This window comes from Lynx canadensis, chromosome B4, assembly GCF_007474595.2.
Source record: "Lynx canadensis isolate LIC74 chromosome B4, mLynCan4.pri.v2, whole genome shotgun sequence".
Taxonomy (NCBI): Eukaryota; Metazoa; Chordata; class Mammalia; order Carnivora; family Felidae; genus Lynx; species Lynx canadensis.
Genome location: NC_044309.1, coordinates 10,174,944 through 10,199,212, shown reverse-complemented (window position 1 = coordinate 10,199,212; position 24,269 = coordinate 10,174,944). Strand labels below are relative to the sequence as shown.

The following is a 24,269-nucleotide window of genomic DNA, read 5'->3' as shown; positions in this document are numbered from 1 at the left end:
AAACAAGCACTTGGAAACAGAGGAATACCATCCCCCTTCCCCCAAACCTCTTTCTTGTTTGCAAAACAGGAACGATACAGCTTAATCTTGCAAAATTTTTCTGAAGATTATTGATATTTTATATAAATTCCTTAGCCTAATGGCTGGCCTCCAGGGTATCCTCGGCTACTATCATAAAAAATTTCACAAAGTACACTCAGGAAGGAAGGTAGCGTTCTTTAAAGCGTCCGTAATCAGGAGAAAAACATTTAAAAAGGAGTATTTATTTGTCCAAGAATTATAGCTTTGTTGACATGAGAGAACATTTTTTTGGCTTCTGGGCAGACATCATTATTTTATTGAACAGACAACTAGAAATCCCAAACTGAATCAAAAGTATCATGTTCTGACTAGACCTGAAAAAAAAAAAAAAAAAAGACACAGGAGCAAGATAAAGGCCACCACGTGGCTTCTGAGGCTGACCATGGTCCAATCTTGGTCACTTTTTATAACTACTGGAACAAAATCTTGGCCCAGCTGAAAGGCTGCCTACAAGTTAATTGGACTTCTTTGATACTGTGATGATAAAATGAGCCGATTGCAGAGTACCGATCAATCTGTCCAGGAATGTTTGCAGTATGTGCATGGCTGGCCCCTTCTCCAAAGGCTTTGCCAGCTTTGGGCCACAGGCCTAGTTTTCCCTTCCCAACAAGCTCAGGACCAGCAGTCATCTCTGATGGGACAGTGCTCCCACTGCATCAGGGTGACGACGTTCACCCTAATGCCAAGCGGTCTGTTCCGCAAGGAAGGGGATGCTTAGCTTTGGTGGTCACGCTAGTGACCTGGAGATCCGCAGTCAACATCAATCTCTCAGCCGGAGCGGGTGCTGAGTGTTCCCCTGGCCCATCACTGACAACACCCTTCAACCCACGCACGCCGGCAGGCTGTATAGGCTTCCCAACTGAACCTGAATACGTGTGATCTCAAGCAATCAAGCAACGTACAACATTAGGAGCAAATCTTCACCCTAGCTGAGGCAGCTCTAGTCTCTTAGGACGTCAAGGACTCAGTCAGCTATGTTGGGAGAAGTGCCTGTTTATCAACGCACAGACCAGAGTCACTGTGACGCCTCCTGCTGTTGGGCACCACCCGAATACACACCCTATACCCACTGTGCCACCTCATAAAAATCCCTGATTCCCTCTCCAAGTCTTTTCCTCCCTCAGTGACTCTCCTTCTGTGTTCTCTAGGCACTCTGTGGCCTGAACACCTAAAGAGGAATTAGGTACCAGTGTGCACCATAGTCCCTCTCCATATTCACATCACCCAAATTGTTTTCCCAATGGCTGGGTTTCTGCTAGGGCTAGGAGTCCCATTATCGGGAACCAGCCTGCGTATTGTGCAGTTGATTCTCTCCCCATAAGAAAATCAAAATCTATTTCAGCTGGTGTAGAGATGGGCTTTTTTTTTCCCCCAGAAAGCGCATAAGGGGATATTGGATGAAGATATTGCTTTTTGCTTCAACCCTATCCCAGAATGGAAGGTCGGACCACGAGTTCACAGTTGGAAGACGAACTGCATTTCATTTCTCAATCATCATGCAGAAAAGGGAGAGAAAAAAAAAAAATCAGTCTTTATAATGTTGTCCTGGGGACTGAGCATTTTCTGGAAGTTTATATGGGAGCAATACTGCTTTATGGGTCTTTGGCTGAGACTTTAAAGCACGAATGTTCTGAGGGAGAAAACATTAACCGGTCAATTGTAATGAGGTTTCACTGTACTTGACTCTCCCAGGAAATGGAGGTGAACTTGTGGTCAGTTTTAAGTACCATGAAGCTAATAAAATATTTAGGTTGTCATTCCTTTCCCAACGTTAGCCTCACAGTAATTCTGTGGGACAGGTAAGGAGCATATCTTATTATCCTTATTTTCTAGATGAGGAATCTTGACAAGTCAGCCAAGACCTTAAGTGGGCATGGAACAAACCAGAAGACAAGCCAGGGGAAGGCTTCAGACTGCTGTTTAGTAAAGGGTCTTTAGTCTTGAAGAGCAACCTCCAACCCTGTAGCAACATCCCTAGTGATCCCGTCCTACTACGCCCAAGCAGGACCCAATGCAGGACCCAAGGCAGGGCAAACGTCCCTGACGAGCAGAAACAATCTAACAGGAAGTTATTTCTAACAAACAATTTAAACCCACACACGCCTCACGGCATTAACATGGTTCCTGTATGAAGAATAAGGTTTCCTGAACTCTTCTCTGGAGAAAAGTGAATTCTGTGGCCAGGCTCCATTCAGGAAAGAGACACAGTGCTTTGCTTGGTCTCCACTCCAACAGAGTGCTTCTTAAGGGGACTCGCAGGACCAGGAGTGAAGGAGCACCTGTTCAGGACTGCCCTCGTGAATACAGGACAGGAAGAAAGAAAGTAGATATTGGAGGCGACCCTTTGACATCTAAGAGTAAGAAAAAAGGCAGTAAAAGGAGAGAGAGAGAGAGAAAGAGGGAAAAGGAGTCGGGAAAACGTGGCTTTTTGTGAAAAGAGAGAATCCTGACAGGTAGCGTCAGCATGTAAAACAGACGTGCCTGGCAGAGGCACCAGTGGTGGTAACCAGCACGCAGGCTTTCTAAGAACTGGCGTGTAGCCTTTAAATCCTGACACCCAAGAGAGATGGCTGCGTGGACAACGGGAGTCACGAGGAAAGAGGTCACCAGCATGGACGGAAGGGAGTAATTGCAGTTGGAGGCCTCCTGGTGACGATTCTGAGCAAGCAGACACAGCTGCCGAGCATCCAAATATAGCCACCGCCCGAGACAATGGCATCCGTAAAGTTAATCGTTCTGAAATACGCTCCCCTTCTGCTCGCCCAGAAAACTCAACACCCCTTCTGTAACGTATGAAGACAAAATACAGCTCCGTGCACAGAAACGCGCAGCTACTCTGGTTGTAGGAGTTGACTACAAGTGACGGCCGAGGGCTTTCCACGCTGCCCTCCCGTCAAGGCTCCCGTTGGGAGAGATGTGTTGTGGACACACGTGGCCCCTTCTCTTCACACGGAGGAGAACTCTTTGGGAAGGGCCTAATTAAATGGGCCTAGAGAAGATTCAAATACAAGAGCCAAGAAGATATCAATCGGGAAAGCCTAAGGAAGGCAGGAAGCAAACTCAGAAACAGCTATCCTGTTTAGGACCAGAGGAAATGAGCGGGCGCAAAGAATCAGGAGTGGAGAGCCAAACAAAGCAGCCTGACTACATGAATATACCTTAGTCTTCTCCCCAAGTCTTCCCTCCTCCTGCCTTTTCACCTTATCTTTGCCTTTATCACTCCCCTAAGGTTTTCAAGGAACAAAGGGGATGTCAGGTTTCCACATTACTTGCTCTACCTACTCGACCCAACGTCTTACTCAGGAGATGCAGAGAGAAACCAAGTGGATGCAGGAGCGCATGTGAGGGTTTCAGATGGTTTACGTCAGTTTACTCTCCCCCCTCGTAGGTCCCCACATCTGCTCTAAGGTTAACCTTCTGAAGATGTCCTGGTAAGGTGCTGAACTCCCTTTTAGGCACCATGGAAATTTCAAGGGCTCTGTACAACAAGGACAGCAAGGCATGGATAATGACGTGCATCAATGAAGAGGGGGGGCAGGGGCCAAGAGGCACGAGGTAAGGGACGTAATGTGGTCTGGCCAGTACCAGCTGGGACCACCCAAGAAAATGCCACTTAGGGCCTACTGTCCAGATCGCTCTGCGAGGAGCCTTTCTTCCTACTTCAAACCTAGAAGATCCTGATGGGAGTGACATGTTGATGACAACGGAGCCACAGGAGGGGGCCCCCAGGTCCAGGGACTTTGCAGCAAGGACAGAAAGGACCACTCAACCCTCAGCTTTCTACTCAGTGAGAGGTGACAGCACCATCAGGAGGGGCTTTTTTCCCTTACCTTTAACAGAAACTTGGGGGTTCTGGGCCGAAGAGTCAGAACACTGTCTTGAGACCGGATTTGAATACGTCTTTGGTCAAGATGCTAAACTTTTCTAAATCTTACAGTTTTCAGTTATGAAGATAATAATCTGTAAACACAGGCTGTGTCATAACAATTTCAGAACTGTTACACCCAAAGACCACTAAGGGGCAGATATTTCAAGAAAGTAAAGACTTAATGCCCAATGAGGTAGTTTGTCATGTACATGTACTTTCACACACATACACATGTGCATATATGTACTCATGTGAACACACACACACACACACATTTTATGCCTACTGACCACAGCCAAGTGAAGAACGCTATTTTGCTCTCTTAACTTATGAAAGGACCAGCTGATTTTATTTTTGGCAGATAAATGGGGCACAACTTTCTAAGCTATGGGGAGAGACAGGAGAAACGGAGACACAATTCATGGAAAAGGATATAAAAATGCCACCTTAAAATTTAATGAGCTTGTGTGCCTGGGTGGCTCAGTCGGTTAAGCATCCGACTTTGGCTCAGGTCATGATCTTGCAGTTTGTGAGTTTGAGCCCCGCGCCGGGCTCTGTGCTGATAGCTCGGAGCCTGGAGCCTGCTTCGGATTCTGTGTCTCCTTCTCTCTCTGCCCCTCCCCCACTTGTGCTCTGTCTTTATCAAAAATAAATAAAATGTAAAAAAAATAAAAATAAAAAAAAAACCGAGCCTAGGTCAAACTACGAACTGTCTTTACAAAAAAGTATAAAAATTAAGCATTTCAGCACAAAATCATACAACTTCAGATCCTACTATGAGAGAACTCGTGACTCTCCCATGGTACCCCTCCCCCCAAAATGCTTTTAAGCTGTCCAAAAGTTATGTCAAAATGTCCAATCAATCAGCTGAAATTAACTGCATTCCCTCTGAGGAGTCACCACCGTCATCTGTGAAAGTGGGCGATCTTGAGGCTATTGGAGCCTATAAATGTCAGACAAAGCAGCTAGTGGGTTGGGGGAACTTGATGTCCACAGTTCTAACAAAGGCGTGAGCAGAACCTCCTCTTACCGAGGACACAAACCTCTTTGACTTCTTCAATTATTAAGACTTAAAATCAGGGGCACCTGGGTGGCTCAGTTGGTTAAGCTTCTGACTTCGGCTGAGGTCATGATCTCATGGTTTGTGAATTCAAGCCCGCATGGGGCTCTGTGCTGACAGATCCTCTCTGCCCGCCCCCCCTTATGTGTACTGTCTCTCTCTCAAAAATAAATGAACATTAACAAAAAAAAAAAAGACTTAATATCAAAACATTCCCCCTAGCCCCATTTTAAGGCACTGTTACTATTAAAGGAATCCCATGATCTGGTCATCTGTCTGTAGGACTCCTGCCTTTCGGCTGACCAAAAGGGAGCACTGATCATTTAAACTGAGTCCTCCTCAGGATAGATTTATTTAAAACCTGACCTTAAGTAAAAGGCCATATGAGTCTGGTAGAAAACTTCGTAATAATAAACCCAAATGATATTTTAGTCTAAATACAGGCTAAACTTAATTTACATAAATCTTCAGGAAGAAAAAAAAATGGGTCTAATAATTTGCTGGCAAGTTGGCTCTGAGGCATTCATTCAAATGGAGTAATTAAAATTTAACCAAAAACGGAATTTGTACTCATCTGTCATTTTGAGAGCCGTAGGATTACATATTTATTAGCATTCCATTTTAAAGGATCAGCTGATTTTAAAGTATCACTCTCAGTATCTGAACATAATATACAATCTGCAGTTCATAAAACAGACCGTTCATAAAACTCCGGGTGTAGCTCTGTGAACGTGTAAATCTCAAATATGCTCACCAGGCATTTCGGCCACGTAACTGGAATTGTATTTCTATCAAACCAGTTGGAGTCATCATTTTCTGTCCCGATTCGGAACAAATGGCCAGGGTGAAGTGGTTCAAAATCTCCCTGTCACCCCCTTTCCTTTAAAAGTCCTTTCTAGAAGGAGACTAAAGCTCCCAGTAAATGAAAAAGAAATCCCCGGGAGGAGAGCGAGGTTTCCTTCCCTCCGCATCTAGATTCAGAGCATGAGAATATTGGATGGCACAATTACACAGTGATGATGCTAAAGGGGGATAATTATTTTACAATTACCTGAGAGCATCACATTTACTGCGCTAATTAGTTTTTGTTTCCCACAAAGGTTTTTCCAGGAATGCGCAGCTCCATTTCTCTTCGCTTTAGCAAGAGCTTTCTCTTAAGGAAAAATAAAACTACGTTTTCTGCACTGCCACACAAGTGGCCAGTGACGCTGGCCCCATTATGTTACCGGTCCCTCCCTGACAGTGGAAACAGACACGGGGGCATGGGAACTTCTTGGTGTGAATGAACCGGAAACCGTTAGTGCTTTCCAGACCCTCCCTTCTGCAGTGCTTAGCACACCTATTCCACCAAACAAACAGCTGACTCCTTCTGGTGTCCTAATCTGCAAACAAAAAGCAAAAATGTGAGCCTCTGAAAAAAACCAAACCAAAAAAAAAAAAAAAAAAAAACCACGCAAAAAAACCCAAAAACAGAACCCCTCTGGTATTAATACTCTAAGTGGGAAATAAAGACTGAAGTTTGGATGAAGTTCGGCCCAGGAAGTATGCTGCGTCAATGGCTTATTAATTTAGCTCCTTGTAACGTGTTGAAAATATCAGGTTTTCCAGTGGAATGCAAATCAGACAGAGGATGCTTACAGTATTGTTCAACAGTCGTGAGGATGACTGAGAATGTGCGACAGTGACGTTCAGGGCTGTGGACAAGTCTACATATATCAGCCTCAACAAATGAGCACTACCCCGAATTTTGGCACAAGAGCTAGATCGTGCCCCGTGCTGGCTACAGAACACTCAAGTTCAGCAGATGGTTCTGCGTGCCACAACAGTACCTGTCTTGAATGAGCATTTAGTTTAGAAGCAACAAAACCACAAAGGAGGGTGGTAAGGAGAAATGCAAAGTTTGCAAATTTATGTTAAAAAAAAAAAAGGAGGGAGATTGCAGTCTTTTATCAGAGGCCAAATATACTGTTGTTACAGCTGTTGGGGGAGGGGGGAGGGTGAGAACTGCTCTGAGGTGGAAACATCCTAAATGATCCCATGAAATCTTAATTACTAGGTTCATATCGGAAAATCTTATCTCCTTTTTTATCTTGTCTCGCAAGGTTCTTGTTCCCCCCAGTTCACGGTGTCTCATCAACAGATTCCAGAGTAATCTCAATCCAGCAAATTACAATTAAACAGCAATACTTAACAATTAACATAATACCTCTAACCCAGATCAAAGATAACATTAGTGTTCCAAAATGTCAATATGGGAGGAGTTTTTGTTCTCAGGAAGCAGCTGATACTAAAATATGTATTGCTCACTGAAAAATCCCACTTGAAAGTAGACTTTAAAAATTTTCCTTAAAAATCCATATGCATAACCCTTTTTGCAGAATCTTCTCTAATTCCTTGCATGATGATCAAAGAATCAGGTGCTAAGTCCCAGTTATTGCTGTATTTTATTACTGGTAATGGCATTTTCTGAATATACTTCAAATCCCATCTTTATCTTACTGGTACCTTGTAAACCAGAAAATATTTTTAATTAAAATATATTCTCTTTAATGAATATATGGATAATAGTGTGAATCTGAATCAAATTAGAAAGTCAACTCTGAACGAGTCACACATGTTTCCTATAATGCTCAACCATTCTCATGTGGCATAATTTTGGATTTCTGGTAAAAATCTACGTCATATATTTAATCCACAGTTCTCTCTTCTCTCCCCATCAGCACGTGAACTTGCATTTATGTAACACACGCACAAGCCAACCCCAGCTTTGCTGTTCACTGCCTATGAGGCATGGGCAGCATACAACACCTTTAAACATGACCTGTAAAATGGGTATAACCCGCCCCCAGCAGATCTATTGCTAAGGTTAGAGACAGGTATATAAAGTGCCTTGGTACACAGTAGGTATTCCATTAATGACTCACGTTTTCATCATTTGAGGGAAAGGGAGAAAACAGTAATTACGACGCCTTCCGGAAGTGGTCACGCTGCCCCCTACGATAGTTTCTTCATCTATAAAACGAGGTCTGTCCAGATGGTCTCTAAAGCCCCTTTCAACTTGAGTGGTGAAAGCCCCTAGACCCGCCCCCCCCCCCGCCACTTTCAGTTTAACTGGACACTGACATTTTTCCAGCTATCTTAACTCGGGAGGACCTAATGAACAAAAATGGTGAATTCACCAAACTGATGAATTTACACTCAGGATAACTTTTCTCATTTCCAACAAGGTTACTTACTGAATGTGGGTGGGTGGGGGGAATAAGATTTCATTTTAATTTGTTTCTTGATGTCTTATTCTAACATCACAAATCGGAATAATTTTAAAGCTGCATTTATAGATTTTTTTCCACCTGCAATTTCTCATTTCTAAGACGTGATTTCTTAGATTCTTCTGTTTAAAAATTGAAAAGCATCTAAAACCCCTGAACGCATATGTGATCATTGAAAAGGTTAAACAAAGGAAAACCCTCATCCCCACACCCATCCCAAACTAACTGCCCAAGCTTAAAATAGAATTTTTGAAATCAGTTCCTACTCTACCTTCATTATGCTTTGTTGCAATCGATATTCTACAGTAGCATAAAGACAACAAAACGTCAGTAGTTAAGATTATTTAAAAGGTCTATTTCCATTTACAGTTTGGATACTGAAGGCTTAAAACGCCAAGACTTTGAAGCATATGTCCCAACAATTCAGAGCCAGTGCAGAGCCTTAAATGATCTGGGCTCTTTAAACACTGGATGGCTCATGGGGCCATCAAGCGTAATAATTCATCTCAAAAGCTATTTGTTCATCTGCCTTGAGGACTCAAACATATTACATCTTGCAAACTTATGTAATATATTCTTGTGGGAGAATGCCATTGAAAATATGTCCTACTGCTTTAGAAAATCAACACCAGAAAAGCCCCTATGCTTTATTTAGGTCCCTTTTAGGAATAGGCCAATATTCAGCCGCCTGCAATTTAGTCCAAATGGCAATATACCATATGTGACAACCAGTCCCGAAAACAATAAATCTGCACGGCTATCTTCTCAACCGCATGCATATGGCAATAAGACACAGTGCTAGGTGGGCTTCAAGCATTTTCAGCTTGTCACACGCCCTCCCACACACCTCTGTTCCCCAAAGATGGTCTCCAATGTTAGTTAATTACAAACTATTTTGGAAAACATGCTACAGTACTCTTAGGGCTAAGAGGACATAATAGTTATCTTGGAAACAAATTATTTACAAATCCTCTATTTTTATTTTTTTTTAAAAAGTTCAATTAAGCAAGAGTTGGCAAGCACTGAAAACAATGGGGGTCTGATTCCAAAGGATATCATTGGGAAATAACTAGCATCTGGAAGAGAAGTGGGGGTAGTAAGTTATACCAGGGTTTGCATAGGAGACTCCATGGCTGAGATACAAAGGCTCTATTCAGAGCAAACAGTTTGAAAAAGCCACATTCATCCACCAAACGAAAAAGACAAATTACGAAACTTTCATAATTCATAATTTAACTGACAAGAGACAGCATCTTTTGGAGACCATTAACACATTAAATTCACAGAGCATTCATTAGATGGAGATCTTCTGGTCACCTAAGTAGCAGGTGACTGAAAACTCAATCATGATCAAGCCACTTCTTCCTCCCGACGCTCCTGCTCCGGAGAGCAGAAACCACAAAACTTTCAATAGCAAATGCACAAACAAGTATTATATATCCACACACACGTATATTTTAAGGGGGACAGGACAGAGATCTTGTAAAACAAGTATCACGGGAATGTTACTAATCAAGATTAATTTCCCAGAGAAAATTGCCAAAAGGAAATTCAATATTTTAATTTACGTTATCTGATTGTCTTAGTTGGGACAATGAACCTGATCGTGTGTACAAGCAAGTTAACATTCTTCATATCGACTGGAAGGACAATTCGCACTTAACAGATTCTATCAGCCGCCCTCCCCCCCCCCCCACTTTTGTTTTTTTAATCCTAGGGGCTCAAATAATTGGCCACCGTGGAACTTCTCAAAAATCTCTTCACTCATAACATTTAACATGCTAGCAAATGAATCTAGCACCGTAGGGGAAAGCGAGCTGCCAGAGAGATGGGTCAGAAAGCTGTGAATGGTCTAAAAACTGCAAAGGGTACATAAGGTGCCAGAAAGAATATGGATGTGAAGTCGTAGAGCGGGTAGAATAGGAAACATTTTATATGTACTCTTAGCAAGGATAACCGTCGTTTTTTCACTAGATTACTTGTAGCCTAGATTCACTGGCAGAATTCTTGCCCGATCAGAGACAATTTTGTACATTCCAAGTCTAAAATGGACACAGACCTTTCAGACCCGCTTCTGGCAATCCTTTTAGGTTTCTTTTTCGTAACACGCCTGAAATACAAGTGGATGCTATTGACTCGATAGCGCCCGAGCTGATAGAAGAAACTTTCCTATCGAGACTAACGAGCCAGAGAAAAATTAGATATACTTTCCTTTCCTCAGAAATCCCAGCTCCGTACTTCTCCCAATAAACTCTCCACCCTAGTTTGGCGACGTGTAAAACAACCAGAACCACATTAATTATTAAATTATAGACTGCACATCAGACGAACCACCATGATTACGTAAAAATTACCTCTAATTTCTGCAATAGAGTACACCGGGCTATTTTAACGCTTTATAATTACCCCCCCTCTCCCCCACCCCCACCCCGTTTTTTTTCCCTCTTCTCTCCTCTCCTTCCACTTCTCCCACCGCCGGCGAAGAGTCTTTGCAAATGTAAGTCAGAGGAGCGGGCAATATGGTAAGAAGGGATCTTTAAATGGGCCACGAGAGCTCCACCAGACCCGCATTTCAAATGACACGAGCGTGCACGCGCGCACCCCGCCCCGGGACGCCGCGCCCCGCCGACCGGACCCCACGCCCGGACCCCCGGACTCCGCGTCGGGCTCGCCGGTCCCCACCTGGTCCCCCGCTCGCCGGCCGCCGCCTGAAACCCACGCCCCGACCCCGGTCCGGGTCCCGGTCCCCGCCCCGACCCCGCTCCCCGCACCGCCCGGCGCGGCACGTCCGGACACTCGCCCCGCTCCCCGCGTCCAGCGCCGGCTCACAAACCCGGGGGAGGCGGCCGAGCCGCAGCCGCCGGCCGCCCTCGCCCTCCTCGGGGGCTCCGGGAGCGAGACCTGGCGGCAGCCGCCCGGCCGGGGGCGCGGGGAGAGCGGCCGCGCGTGCCCCCCGGGGCTGCACTCACATTCTGTCGGGAACTAGCAGGCGACCCTCGACCATCATGTCCGGGAGGAAATCCAGCTTGAAGGCAGAAGTCATGTTCTCGGCGCGCGCTCTGCGCTCGGGCGGCGGGGGGCGGCTGTGCGCGCGTCCGAGCGGCCGCGGGCGGCGCGAGATGGGCAGGGACAGGTGCGCGCGGCCTCCCGGCGGCCGCCCGAGCCGGCACTTGTCACATTCTCTCCCCTCCCGCTCTCCGCCAATCCCCTCCGAAATCCAGCGCCCCGGCGACGGTCTGCGGAGCGCCAGGTGCGGCGAGCGGAGGCGGAGCTCCGCGCCCGCCGCGCCGCCGCTTAACCCCTGCGGGCCCGCCCGCCCGGCCCCCGGAGGGAGGGACCCGCCCGAGGCCCGCGGCTGGGGAAGCTGAGCTTACCAGCTTTTAAAAATAGCCAGACTTTCCTGGGGTCCCCAGCCTCCAGCAAGGCAAACTAGTTCACCACGCAGCCTCTGTCCAGTTCCGCTCAGTTCCCCCATTTGCACGGCGCCTGGCACGAGGCCCGAATAACCGCTGTGGTAGATCAGTGCCACTGTGTTGCCAAAGCCTAGTTCCCATGACGGTCCAAACCCAAGTCCCCAGCCGAAGCCGGGAGAAAGGGCACCCTCACGAGTGCTTGCTGAAACGCACCTCGGTGCGATCTGCTAGCCAGTGTATGAACTCCCAACAATAACTGATCTAGCATTCGTGGGTTGGCCAAAGTAACTATCAGATAAACGGCCCAAGTGACATTTAGGGACTTATCTCAATGCTTTAAGGACAAAGAGGACTCAATCTGCACACAATTACATTTCCTTTGTATCATCTTGGAAAAACGCACAAGTTCAGATAAGGGACTGAAAAATGTGAATCACGGTAATCACGTTTTCTTTTAAAAAGGAAACAAATTTGTCCTTTTCTGGTATTTAAGGATGAAAAACCAACGGACTTTATCGAAAGACTGTGAGAGCTGTAACGTAACGGCCATGAGGCCTAAACATCCGTTTAAGATGTGTGACGTGACTAATAGGAGTGGTGAAAAATGGCGAAAATCTCAAAGGAATAAAGCAGGGAGTTGAATTTTCCCAAGCGATTTGCAACAATTCTTGAAAGGTAAGTATACAGTGACGTTCTAATTCGCTGTTGTCATCGTTTTGTTTGGTTATTTAGAGGAAAGCAAACTTTTCACAAGGTCACAGGATGCAAGGATGTAAAACTTCTCATATTTCATGTGCTAAAGCAACATCATAAACTGCATACCAGAATTACAGTTTGCCTCTTATGGTAATCGCTCTCATTTTGTAAGGACATAGCACACGCCTGGGGATACGGTCACGGTAGCCAGAGGGTTAAACAACTAAGTCACGTGTAGTTAAATACACCAGGTATAAGCCTGATGTATCAGGCACCATTATTCAGAGAAACGATCTTTTCTCACAACTTCTTGTGCGATCATGAGACCTGACCATCTTTTGAGATTATGAATGAAAACAAATATTTATATACCAATTTTAAATCCACCTATCAATTTTAAATCCAGGCTTGATGGATGGCTTGAGTAATATGAAGTAACAGGCCTGGAGTATTCAATTAAGTCCATACATACTTAATGGACTTGATTTCCTCCTTCAGCTGAACAGTATATCTGGCTTTGACCAAGGCACTTCTAATTCCAAGACAGATGCAGGGCTAGGACTAACCTTCATTTTAAAATATTGCCTTTCTGAGGAATGAGGTCTAAGTTCACAAGGAATTGAAAAACAGAAATTGAAAAACAGATGCAATGAAATGAGTTCTTAGACCCAAAATGCCCAAACTTTTCCTGATAGTATCGAGTTCAGCTTACTCCCTCTCCTCGCTACTATTGACTGCCTTTGAAATGATAAGGATTTTGTTGGTCTTTCAATAACCTTAATAAAGTAATTAACTGGATAAATGAGACCAACCTGGTCAGTTCTTGGTTTTCGTACATTTATATAAATCCCAAATGTATATAATGAGCCAACTGTATAACAAACTCATTTTAAGAATGAGCATAGCCGGCCTCCAGAACAGAAGCAAAACACAGCCGCGTTCGTCAAAAAGAAAAATATTTTCAAATCAGTTGTGGAATAAAACTCCATACGTATCTCCATTCTATAAGGTATAAGACGCTTCATTAACATGTACACTTCTGAAATATTTATTTTCTCTTTAATTGCATGTGAATTAGTTGGGAGAAGCTGTAGGGAAGCCCTCTTACTGACTTAAGCCTTCTCAGCAGTTTGTTAAAGTCTAGTCTCAAATCCCTTGAGGCAATAGTGGATTCAAAGCAGCTTTTAATCACACTATAAGGAGGGTGAAGTAGTATGTAAGTAGGTCATAGAGAAAGAATTACAAGTGCATAGGTTATTGCCTTATTTAACAACTACGGTGTATGTACCAGAGTTTTCAAAGCACATTTGCTTCTGCCATTTAAAGTTAGAAGCAAAACCAGGGTCAAGTATAAAAAGAAAACCCACTCTTACATGGGATACCGTGATGATGTGAACCAAGGAACGCTTATGGAGTGTAGCTGAGTTTAAATCGTTTGGCTGCCAAATACATAAATAATACAGTGATTGCACAGGCACTTGATGCAGGTGCCAAAGAGAAACAAAATACACACATACACACACCCTCCACAGGGTGTTGTTTCCATGATCATAGCACATACACAATAGTCCTTTTAAAAAATACAAATTTCAAAAGCTCTTGAGTCTAGAAACGAAAACAAAACAAAAACACCCAACCAAATACCACCTGATGAAAAGCGTAAATTTCCCGTTTCACTGCTTTGGCAGAAGGAAAAAACAAAATCTAGAAACAACTCAATGGGGCCCCTTTTTTAATTTTCATGCAGTAATGAGCCATCAGGTATCATGTTTGGCAGTTGGTGTTATTTGGCAGACAGCTCCGCTGGGCCGCTGTTCACTCGGGTTCAATGGAGCTATTTTATAGCCAAGGATCTTATCAACAGCAGTGAAAAGGGATGAGGCCATCAGCGGGCCCCTCTCGTGGACACGACCTGGTTGGTGACACCACTGTGTGCTGACATCACTGGGGACGGGTCTGTTGGGAACAATGAAGATTCCTCATAGTTTTAGCTTCATTGTAGAAAAACCTTAAGCTCTTTCCTAGGCCCATCCCCCTACCTTCTCTAATTGTCTATTTTTTTTTTTTTAATCAACTTGCTATTCATTTCCCAAACAAAAGGCAATTCAAGAATTGGAAGCACTTCAAGGGAAAGTTTCTGAATGACCTCATTTTATATGAGGCCTTCCAAGGCAATCGGGTGCTCTGTGCTGTTTCAGCAAGCTGCTTCCCCCCACCCCCATGCCTCATCTCAAACTGAGTTTTCTCCAATGGTCATTGTTTGCGCACTGAATTATCACTGGCATTAAAAAAAAAAAAATCTCAATAGAAACAGCATGCTAATAAATGCATTTGTACATAGAGTACACACTGTAGGGAAAAATACTATCCCAGTCACCCCACTCAATCAACAAACCAGAATATAGTCCCTTGATCAAAAAGCTTTCAACATTTTTGCAGAAAGTTTATACCGTAAGTTAGAGACTGGTGCTTGCTATATGGTGATTAGCGTTTATAAGCAATTTTTCCCCCTACAGATAACCTTGTATATTTCATGATAAATTTCCATTTTTTAATTGTTCCTATACACAATGTCCTACATTGCAATCTCTTTAAAAGCAGAACACCATCAGCTATGTTATCATAGATATCATATCATCTTCACAAAAGCGTCTCCCCCTCCCCCCCGCCCCCCCACTTCTGGCTCATCATTACAAACTGGAATCCAAAACATCTTTGCCCTATCACATTTTCGAATTCAAATTTTATTAACATAGCTGTTTCGGTTAAAAAAAAAAAAAAAGCCTAATGTGCTCAGGGCCATTTGGAGCAAGACATACAGGCCCTATAAGGAGATTTCCTATCGTTTCTAGCCAATAAATTTGAAATCCACATGAATGTTAACTACCTGAGAGAATATCTGACTTTGTGGCCATGTGTTTGTTCTTGGCTTTCTCCAGTTTCATTAGTAACTTGCAAAAATAAACAATGGTTTTTTTTTATGTGCTTCAAAACACCCAAACAGATCCTTAAGCGATACATTGAAATACATCTTTTCTTCATCCCATAAAGGCATCCCTTAAAAAGACTTTTATCGCCAATTATAAATTTAAAGTGATCACTTTATTATTCACACACGCCCCCCTCCCATTTTCCATTGAAAGCTTCTGGAATGGTGACTTTGTCACATCCCTAAAATGACTTAAGTAAAATTAAATGCCAATAAAGATGAAGTAGTTATTAGAATCTTATTTTACATTTTTACAGGAATTTTAAGTAGTCACTCTCCCTTGAGAACAGCTGCTACTGGCTTTTTGCAATCTTGTGTTTTTCTGAATCTGTTTTTAATAGAGCAAAAATACATAATGGTGAATTTATCTTCCTTCTGAAGAGGCCCTCAAAATGAAGACGGTTCTTTGTATACATACCTTCGTGCTCCGAAATGAGATGCCCCTCTAGAGTTTCCAGAAGCTTCCATTCCAAGGGGATGAAATGCTAACACTGTGGGTCTGTCAGACCCAGAGCCCAACCAGCTCATCACTTCTCTCTCTAACTTGCCTTTCCCCTTGCCCTTCTCCATGATACTGCTGCTGCCTTCTTTTTGTTTCCCCCTCTTAGCTTTCTCTCTCAGATGGAAGCTAAACAATGCCAGAAGCTTCCCTCTACAGCTGCGTGTCTGAGGAGGCAGGTGACTACCCAAGTAAAGAGAGTTGTGGTTGGTTGCTTATCTGCGAGAGAAATCAAGTTTGCCTTGCCCTGACCAAAGCTGGTTTCTGAACTAGGAACAGCTGTCTCTGGAGTGAGCCATGAGATTCCTTTCCAGACATTACCATTGGGTGGGAGGGGGAGGATGCAAAGCTGTGTCCCATGAAGTGAGTACACAGGAGATGAGCATGGGGAATAACGGAGAAATCGGAGGCAGAGGAAGAAGGTCTAGCGTGGTGATTCGCACACAAAGGCACTCGGTTAAAACCTCTGACGGAATGTTCCAGTGGCCTCTTGAAGATCCTGAGATGTGTCAGGCTACACGCGGTACCCTTATCTGGTGCCAGTCTGGCGGCAGGAACAAAATTTATACCTATCAGAATGAGGCGTTTAATTCCCTGGCAATCTGCCCTCCGACACCCCCCCCCCAACCCCCACAAAAGGTCTTCCCCAATTGGCCACAAGTGCTCATCTTACTGTCACGTGTTGTTCAGTTAAAAAAGAGAAACTTCTGCTTGACAAAACTCAACAGCTGAGTAGCAACAGCCGGGTGGGTCCAGGAGTGGGGCGGACGTGAGGTCCAGAGAGAGAGAAGCAACAGGTGGGGGTGAAGGAAAAGAAATGGGGGTTTCAGGCCTTGGGGTGGGGCTGTCTGAGACAGATCCTGGCAACCATCAAAACTTCAACTCAACTCGAGAGGCAATCTCAGAAGGCATGACAGCCCCATTTGCCTGAATGTTAACTCTCTCTCTCTCTCTTTTTTTTCTGAACAAATACATCTTGAGGAAGAGTGAAGATTAAGAGCAAAAGCTTGGGTTTCTGTAAAACAAAACACATGAATCCACTTTACCCACAATGATGATGGATCGCCTTCAAAGAGCTTTGGTTACTAGGATCAGAAGCCACCTGATACGGGGCGTGCAGATCAGATTCTTGAAGGCAAACGCTACTTTCAAACTGAATGAAAAAGATTAGAAGATTTAAGAGCCCAACCTGTTTGATTGTGCATTTGATTCTGTCAATGACACCAGGGAACGCGTCATTTAATTTACTGATTCATCAGCTAGACCTTTGTCATATGCGCGGCCATCATTTCCTCATAGGGATGAAGGGCTGAAAACTCAAACTCTACCATGATCTTCCTATAAGAAGTGCAATGTGTTAACCTAATTGTTCCTACAGCAATTATATAACAAAGCTATTAAAATGACATGTAGGTTGAAAATACATTAAGGTTTTGAGTACAGGAAATTTATTTTTTCCCTATAATATGGTTCAAATCTCTAGCTATTTTTAGCTTATGATAGAGGGTTTTGAAAATCCCCAATGACTTTTTATTGAAATTTGCTTTTGATGCTAATTCCCCTGAAGTCCATTAAGGCCAAAAAAAAAAAAAAATGTTTTTCTTCCCCTTATAAGAACTACCCAAAATCTTCGTGGAAAAGTGGCATAGCTATCTACTCACACTAAGTGGCAAGTGTTCTATCTTATCTCCACTGCTGAATGTCAACTTTGACAGTACCCATAGCTCCGTCTCAATACTCTCTGGAGGCTACTAGCTATATTTGCCCTATTTCATAGGAATATGGCAAGGTTAGGGAGCAGGAGAGATGGGAAAGACATTGGGTCCGAGGAAGAAAGGAGAGGAAGCTTAGGATTTTGTTTTGCTTCGTTTTAATAACAAAGATAACTCCAGGGTGTTATCTCCAGGGTGTCTAAGGACACCTGCTCTCTCCTTCTCAGTCACCTGCCCTTCCAGCCAGTTGAACTACCCTTCCTCTGCATCGCACCACTGGTTCCTTTCTACCTGCTGTTCTCTCTCCTTTCATGACCGTCTTGAGTTTCTAGAAGGCTGAGACTACGTCTCATGTCGAGCACAATATATATTTGTGCCTTGACCAGTTATGATTACAATAGGACATCTTTTGGCCCCTCTTGTAGATAAAAAGTTACATTTCAATTTCATAACGCTTTAAAATTCTCTTTTCCCTGCCAATGTCTATTCCCATTGTACATCTTAAAGCCTTAGAAAAGTGAGGCATAGGATGCTTTAGTTCAAAGACCTCATGAACTAAAAGGCAGATGAGTGAGGATATGAGGGAAGTTGTTAGAAGTCAGAAGCAAACACCACTGAGATTTTTCCTTTCTTGTTCGTTATTTTTCTGTTGTTACTGTACAACTTCCTCAGTAGTAAAACTATGGAGCATGTACAAACCAAAGGCCATGGCAGAAACGCAGCACCAGAGGAAGACATGACTTTAAAGTGTCAGACATTCAATAGTTATACTCTCCACTTGTCAGGGAAGGAGTCTGGTTGAGTCCTGAGTTTGAATCCCTCCCCTGTGAGCTGTGTGTCTGTAGGGCTATTCCTTTACCTCGGTCTGCCTCAGTTTTCCATCTTTAAAATGGTAATAACACAACTACCACTAAATGTCAGATGTCTGTGAGGATTAAATGATATAAAATAAAAGAAACCACCTAGTGTAGTCCCAGGTATGGGTGGCTAATAAATTTTGGCTTTATTCCTCACTTCCAGTCATAATCTGCCCACAGTCTTTGTTTAAACCTGGAACTGACAGGTGGAAAGGAAAAGAGAGAGCCGGTACTAATCCTATTGTTCTTGTAGCATCCAAGTGTCACAGACACTTCTGTTTCTAAGGCCAGCAGCCCAGGTCAGAGGCAAGGGGAAGCCTATAGCTCACGGAAAGCAGGCACTAGACATCCTGGGGCTTGGGGTAAGGTCTCCATCCCTTTTCTTCAGGTCAGTTTCCAAAGAGAAGGTCCAAATGAATCCTAATCACTACTGTCAGGAACTTAGGCCTCTTACCATCAACTCCGGGACGTTTCATGTTCAGAGCTGCTTCCTAAATCATCTCTGAATGAACAGGTAAGCCATTTTACAGAGCCCAAGAGAGAGCTGGGGTCCCAGACCAAGACGTGCAAGAAGCAAGACATTTACAGACCAGGACCTCGCAGGGCCTGCAGCCCTGGCGTGGCCGGGACGGACCGCTTTCCAGGAAGGTGAGTGGCACCTGATCCGTCTCTACTGTTCCAGTTAGTTCACACACGGGCCAGAGGCCAGCAGTACCATCCATAAGCTCAACACAGGCTTTGTACCCTTTTTTACCGCTTGCAGCTGCAACCTTTCTCAAGCCAGGGACGAAAAAAGCCACGATGTTGTAGGTGTATCATTGTTGTAACTTTAAACCTCAAGCTCTCCTTGACCAAGACAGCAAAGTTTGTTGAACTGAACGATTGTTCATTCAGAATTGAAAATTCAAGTTTTTATTTTTCTCTGAGGGCATGCTGGCATGCTGGCAAGTTCTGCTTTCTAAACCCCAGTGATTCGTCACGATCCTAAGCAGCCAATCATGGGCGGGTCAACTTGGAATGGAACTGAAGGTGGTGGCTCGAGCTGCCCTGGTAATCGATGTCACTCTGGGCTGGTGTCATCTTCTCCCCACAGACACCGTTTCCCGTTAACCATGATGGGCTTGACATACAAGGAAATGTGCTGACATGAGTCACAGCCCGAAAGAAAAGCTGCAGAGACGATACCTGTGCACGATCATCCCTAACGACATTGCATGAAACATTCGGAGTGTGGGGACAAAGGGTATCTCATCCCAAATCAAGGTTAAAGAGCATATTTCTGAGTGGAGTGGAGGTTCACACACACACACACACACACACACACACACACACACACACACACCCTTATGGATCTGTCTAGCTTCCACGTCATTCCCATCTCTGTAGATGGCTGCCACGTGACTGGAAAGGTGTTTCAGCTCCAGCTTCAGTTCTTAATGGGCAACAACATTAAAGCCTCACATATGCCTTCCTTCCTCTGACACCCTCTTCCCAATGTCAATTAACTAAAATGCCATGAATTTCAATCCTTTCCAAAACACTGCTTTGTCTCTCCTACAGAACAAGTCACCGTGAACCAAAAAAACAAAAAACAAAAAATGAAAAGCAAACAAACAAACACCTCCCAAAGCCCATAACCATTAGACGAAGCAATAGTTTTATGAAAGGGGAAGCCTGCCCCTCTCAACACCCATCTGCCAGGAATTCCCGGTATGTAGAAATAAATTCAGTGAATGCTGATAAAGATGAACCAAGGCACTATTGCAACTGATTGGACTGTATTTGCTCCTGCTGGAAGAAGTGCAGTGGAGCTGGGCGGGGGTGGGGGGTGGGGCGCTGGGGTGGCTCAGTGGGTTAAACATCCGACTCTTGGTTTCTGCTCAGGTCACGATCTCGCAGTTTGTGAGATCAAGCCCTGCATTGGGCTCTGTAGGACCCAGCTTGGGATTCTCTCTCTCTGCCCCTCCCCTGCTCACGTGAGCCCTGTCTCTCTCTCAAAATAAATAATAATAAATAAACATTTTAAAAGTGCAACAGAGCTGGGGAGATGCCATTGAGCAAACTACACTCTGTTAATGACTTCACAGACATCTCTACAAGAAATGAAGTTGGATATATCTCATTCCCCCACTACCTTCGTCCTACAAGTTCATGATATGGTTTTCACCTGTAAATTCTGACCCCTTACCTTCAGAGCCACCATTCCCACATAACCCTACTCCCTCTGCATTTTACCTGTTTTTCATCAACCTGGGTGTTTCCAGGGCTGTGCACAATGAACTTTCCATCAGCCACATTTTCACCTAATTAACCACCCTGATGACAATAATTAGTATTGAGTCGCTCTTGGAATGACTTCCTAGGTATTCAAGCACAATCTGCACTTGCTATAAAGTTCTACATATAAATATTAATCAAATGCCCTCCTTTGTTTTTCAGCCCCAAAGGGATATTTTGCAATCACACAACTCCTATTTTTAAAAAGAAAAAAAAAAACACAGTGAGGTGTCGTTTTAACAAATAAAAAAGAGAATTAATACATTGAGGTTACAGATCTCAGTCTGTGGTCTGCTGAACACATCCATGCGAGTATTCCCAGGGCTCATGTGTGAAGGGAGTCTGGGTAGAATCTATTGAAAGAAGCCATTTTCCCAGTTTGAGTCTTTTGCTCTTCCTTTTCCTGCAAGTCTCAGCTTAGAATTAAAATTTACTTTGACACGTGTTTAGGTCACTATGGAGGGGGCTCATCACACACGGAGGCTAATGGAAGGATACAGATTACATATCTTCTTACTGCTGTGGAATTAGATGCAGGCAAGTTTGTCAACTTCAGGCAACCTCACACCGTCCCCAGCAGGCTAAAGGAAAAGACACCCATGTGCTGGATACTGGAATGAGGGTCTCTGAATTCTGAAAGCTGATGATGGGTCAAACCACAGGAGAAACAAAGTAAGAAAGGATTTCCCTTGTTCTTGTACCTAATTATGAACACCCAGGAATTAAAGTGAATGGATGACAGGTAAATAATTATAATATAGTCAAAGATTCAACATGGAGGTTTCCAAGTTATTTCTTTATTTCGGTGTGCCACTGACAAGCAGCTAGGGAGCACATAGGACTACTTTTCTCCCAAACCACAAAAAAATTGCTTTGCAGCCTTTGTTTGGAATAAAAATTTCCCATGAAAGCAGAATCTAGGTGTGATGGTAACAGTGGGCTTCAGATATAAAGCTTCGCCAATTACCTTTTATGAGCTCATCCTAAAAGCAATTATTGGCGTGCCCGATGGAATGAGCAGTTCAGATCCCATTGGAAGTAAGAGAACATAATAAGTATGCATTTAAAATCCACTCTATTCACAATGGATAACTTTCGAAATATTATTATATTATACAGACCCTTTTGGGGTCCACCCAGGCTCTAAATATACTGTCAACAGAAAATTTATACTTGAGAAGGCAATTTATTTAGCCTGAAACATTAATCTTACTAGTTTTGAAGTAGATATTTCATGACATTTCAACTTAAGTTAAAAAAAATTAAAATGCATGTCCAAACTCTAAAAAACAGTTACTGTTCCATACTGTGTTTTTATAAGGAATGCATTTTCTTCCTTATTTACTGAGAGTGTCGTTGATTTGAACCACAATACAACCCAAAAGGAAAATTTGTAACTAAATATTTTTTTTTTAATTTGCCCTTTAAAGTGATTTCCCTTCCTTCTGTGTTTAAAAATTAGGTCCTTGATCTTCCTTCGTAAATTTCCTAATATTTTTCAATGTATTGCTCTGGCATGAACAAGTAATTAAACAAAACACTAACGTATTAGATAAGATAATATTCTATGTAGAAACCAACATTAGTATGATGATTTTCAATGTAAATCAATGGCCACTGAATATTCTAGGACCAGTTCTCTTACATTACGCGTGAGAATAAAAATGGTTTCAATATTTGAGAAGTTTGAAACAGATTTTCCCCTTTTCTCTTTTTGAACTCTGTTTTCACCTTAGAAACCAATGCTTATGTTATAAAATGAAAGATTTTTGAAGACATGAGAAATGTTTGCCCTGCATAAAAATGCATCTTATGAGCACATAACCATATGTCAAAAATCAGTAGATTCCACAGAGACCTTTAACTTAACAACTTAAACAGGCTATGTAACAATAGTTTATAGGTTTGGTTAATGACCAAAATTCTAAGGGCAAAAGTTCTCACGTGTCCTTAAATTTCTAAACTCTTTATCTACCTGGATGTCAAAAGAGGAGGTAGAAGCTAGAAATGATAATTTCCTTAAACATTAGAAATATTCCCCTTAACTTCTTTTTTATGCTATGTTCCGTGAGTCCACCAAATAGACAAATTTAAAATCCCCCAGCATTAAACACTGTAGAGGCATGTCTGATAACAAGGTATTTGCCAGAATGATAATGGTATTACAAGCAGTCTCAATCAATACATTTCTTTCTGTAGTTAACAGAGAGGTAAGCAATAAATCTCTAACTTAATCCAACCAACATAGCTGCAAAATGCAAAAAGCTTTATGAATGGTAGATATTAATTTTTTTTAAAAGCACAAAACCACAAACAAGCAGTTCTAAAAGCTCTTCATTCTGTAGAGTCTATACAAACAAGATTAAAGCAGATAAAAAGGGTGTTGAGAAAGAAAAAAAAAAAAAAAAAAAGCCCCAGACATGCATTAAGCTAGTTTGACAGCTCCATTGTTCAACCGGTCCCATTGTCAGACCCAAAGATGTATTCAGTGCTACAATGTCTGCTAGCAAATAAACAAAAGACTACATTTTTCAAAGCAGGATGCCAATTCTATCATAATTCTTTCTCTGCTTCCCCAAAGGTCAGTGGTGGCTCCTCTCGGTATGTGATCGAACCCTAACACAGATGCAAGAAACAAATATTTGCTTTCAATACATAGGGACCCAGGACGCCATGCATGAACAGAGGTCTTTAAGCAGGTACACATTTTGGCAAACAGGATAAAGTGATCCAAACCTGGTAACACAGAAGGACTATTTAGGTAGGCTAAGTCCAGATTAGAGCGGTATTTGGAACGCAAGTCTAATATGGAGTCTCCTTAGCTCCTTTTTCGGTGATTATTCCATGCAGAGTGCATGATAATGAAAGAGGCTTAGACATTGCAAAGGAAAAGACAAACCAAGAGCCAGATTCAGAGCCTTTAAAATTATCCACTGGCCACTCACAAATAGCAGGGAACAAATACACGATACGCTTTCAAAAGGCAACGGGTGCAAATATAACTCGCACAGGGCAATCCTTTTCCTTTCTCTTGCTGGCTCCCTTTCTCCCAGTCCTTGGTCTCGATTTCGTTTCTCTCTCTCTCTCTCTCTCTCTCTCTCTCTCGATTCTTTTTTCCCCCTCTAAGATAAGGAAGCTACTTGATGCCGAGCATGATTATTGTCTCAGCCAGCTCTAGAAACTAGAAAAGCACACATTAAAAACAAAGGACACAACAACATACCTTAAAAGCAGCTCTTCATTTCTCATAGTAACAGCGGATTTGGGACAGCGCATGCTTTCTACACTGATACACTGATAGTCTCAACAAAAGCCAGTTCAGAAGTGCGCTCAAACATCAATGCCACAGTAGCTGTTCACTAATGCGCTCCCTCTCTCTCTCCCCCTCTCTCTCTCCCTCTCTCTCTTTCCCCACTCTCTTCTCTAGTCAAATTCTGAATGGTGGAGCAAAGGGGCTCCTGCAGATTCACTAAGTAGAAATAATCCTCTCTGACAAGTTATGTTGTCTAGGCATATTTTTACATTAATACACTGTGCTGCCTATAGGG

The 24,269-nt window shown here is 43.2% G+C and overlaps 1 protein-coding gene across 3 annotated transcripts in view; it reads right to left on the bottom strand.

Annotated features, from left to right (window-relative positions):
- Positions 1 to 24,269, bottom strand: part of CELF2 (CUGBP Elav-like family member 2) — a 405,408-nt gene that overhangs the window by 298,509 nt on the left and 82,630 nt on the right. For 2 of the 3 annotated variants that reach the window (XM_030322971.1, XM_030322973.1), the window contains exon 1: positions 11,248 to 11,356. The exons of the other annotated variant lie outside the window; for it this stretch is intronic. In XM_030322971.1, coding sequence (XP_030178831.1) covers positions 11,248 to 11,321 — 74 coding nt within the window. In that variant the 5' untranslated portion in view covers positions 11,322 to 11,356. Of the gene's footprint in view, positions 1 to 11,247; positions 11,357 to 24,269 lie in introns of those variants that run through there. 3 annotated transcript variants of the gene reach the window in all.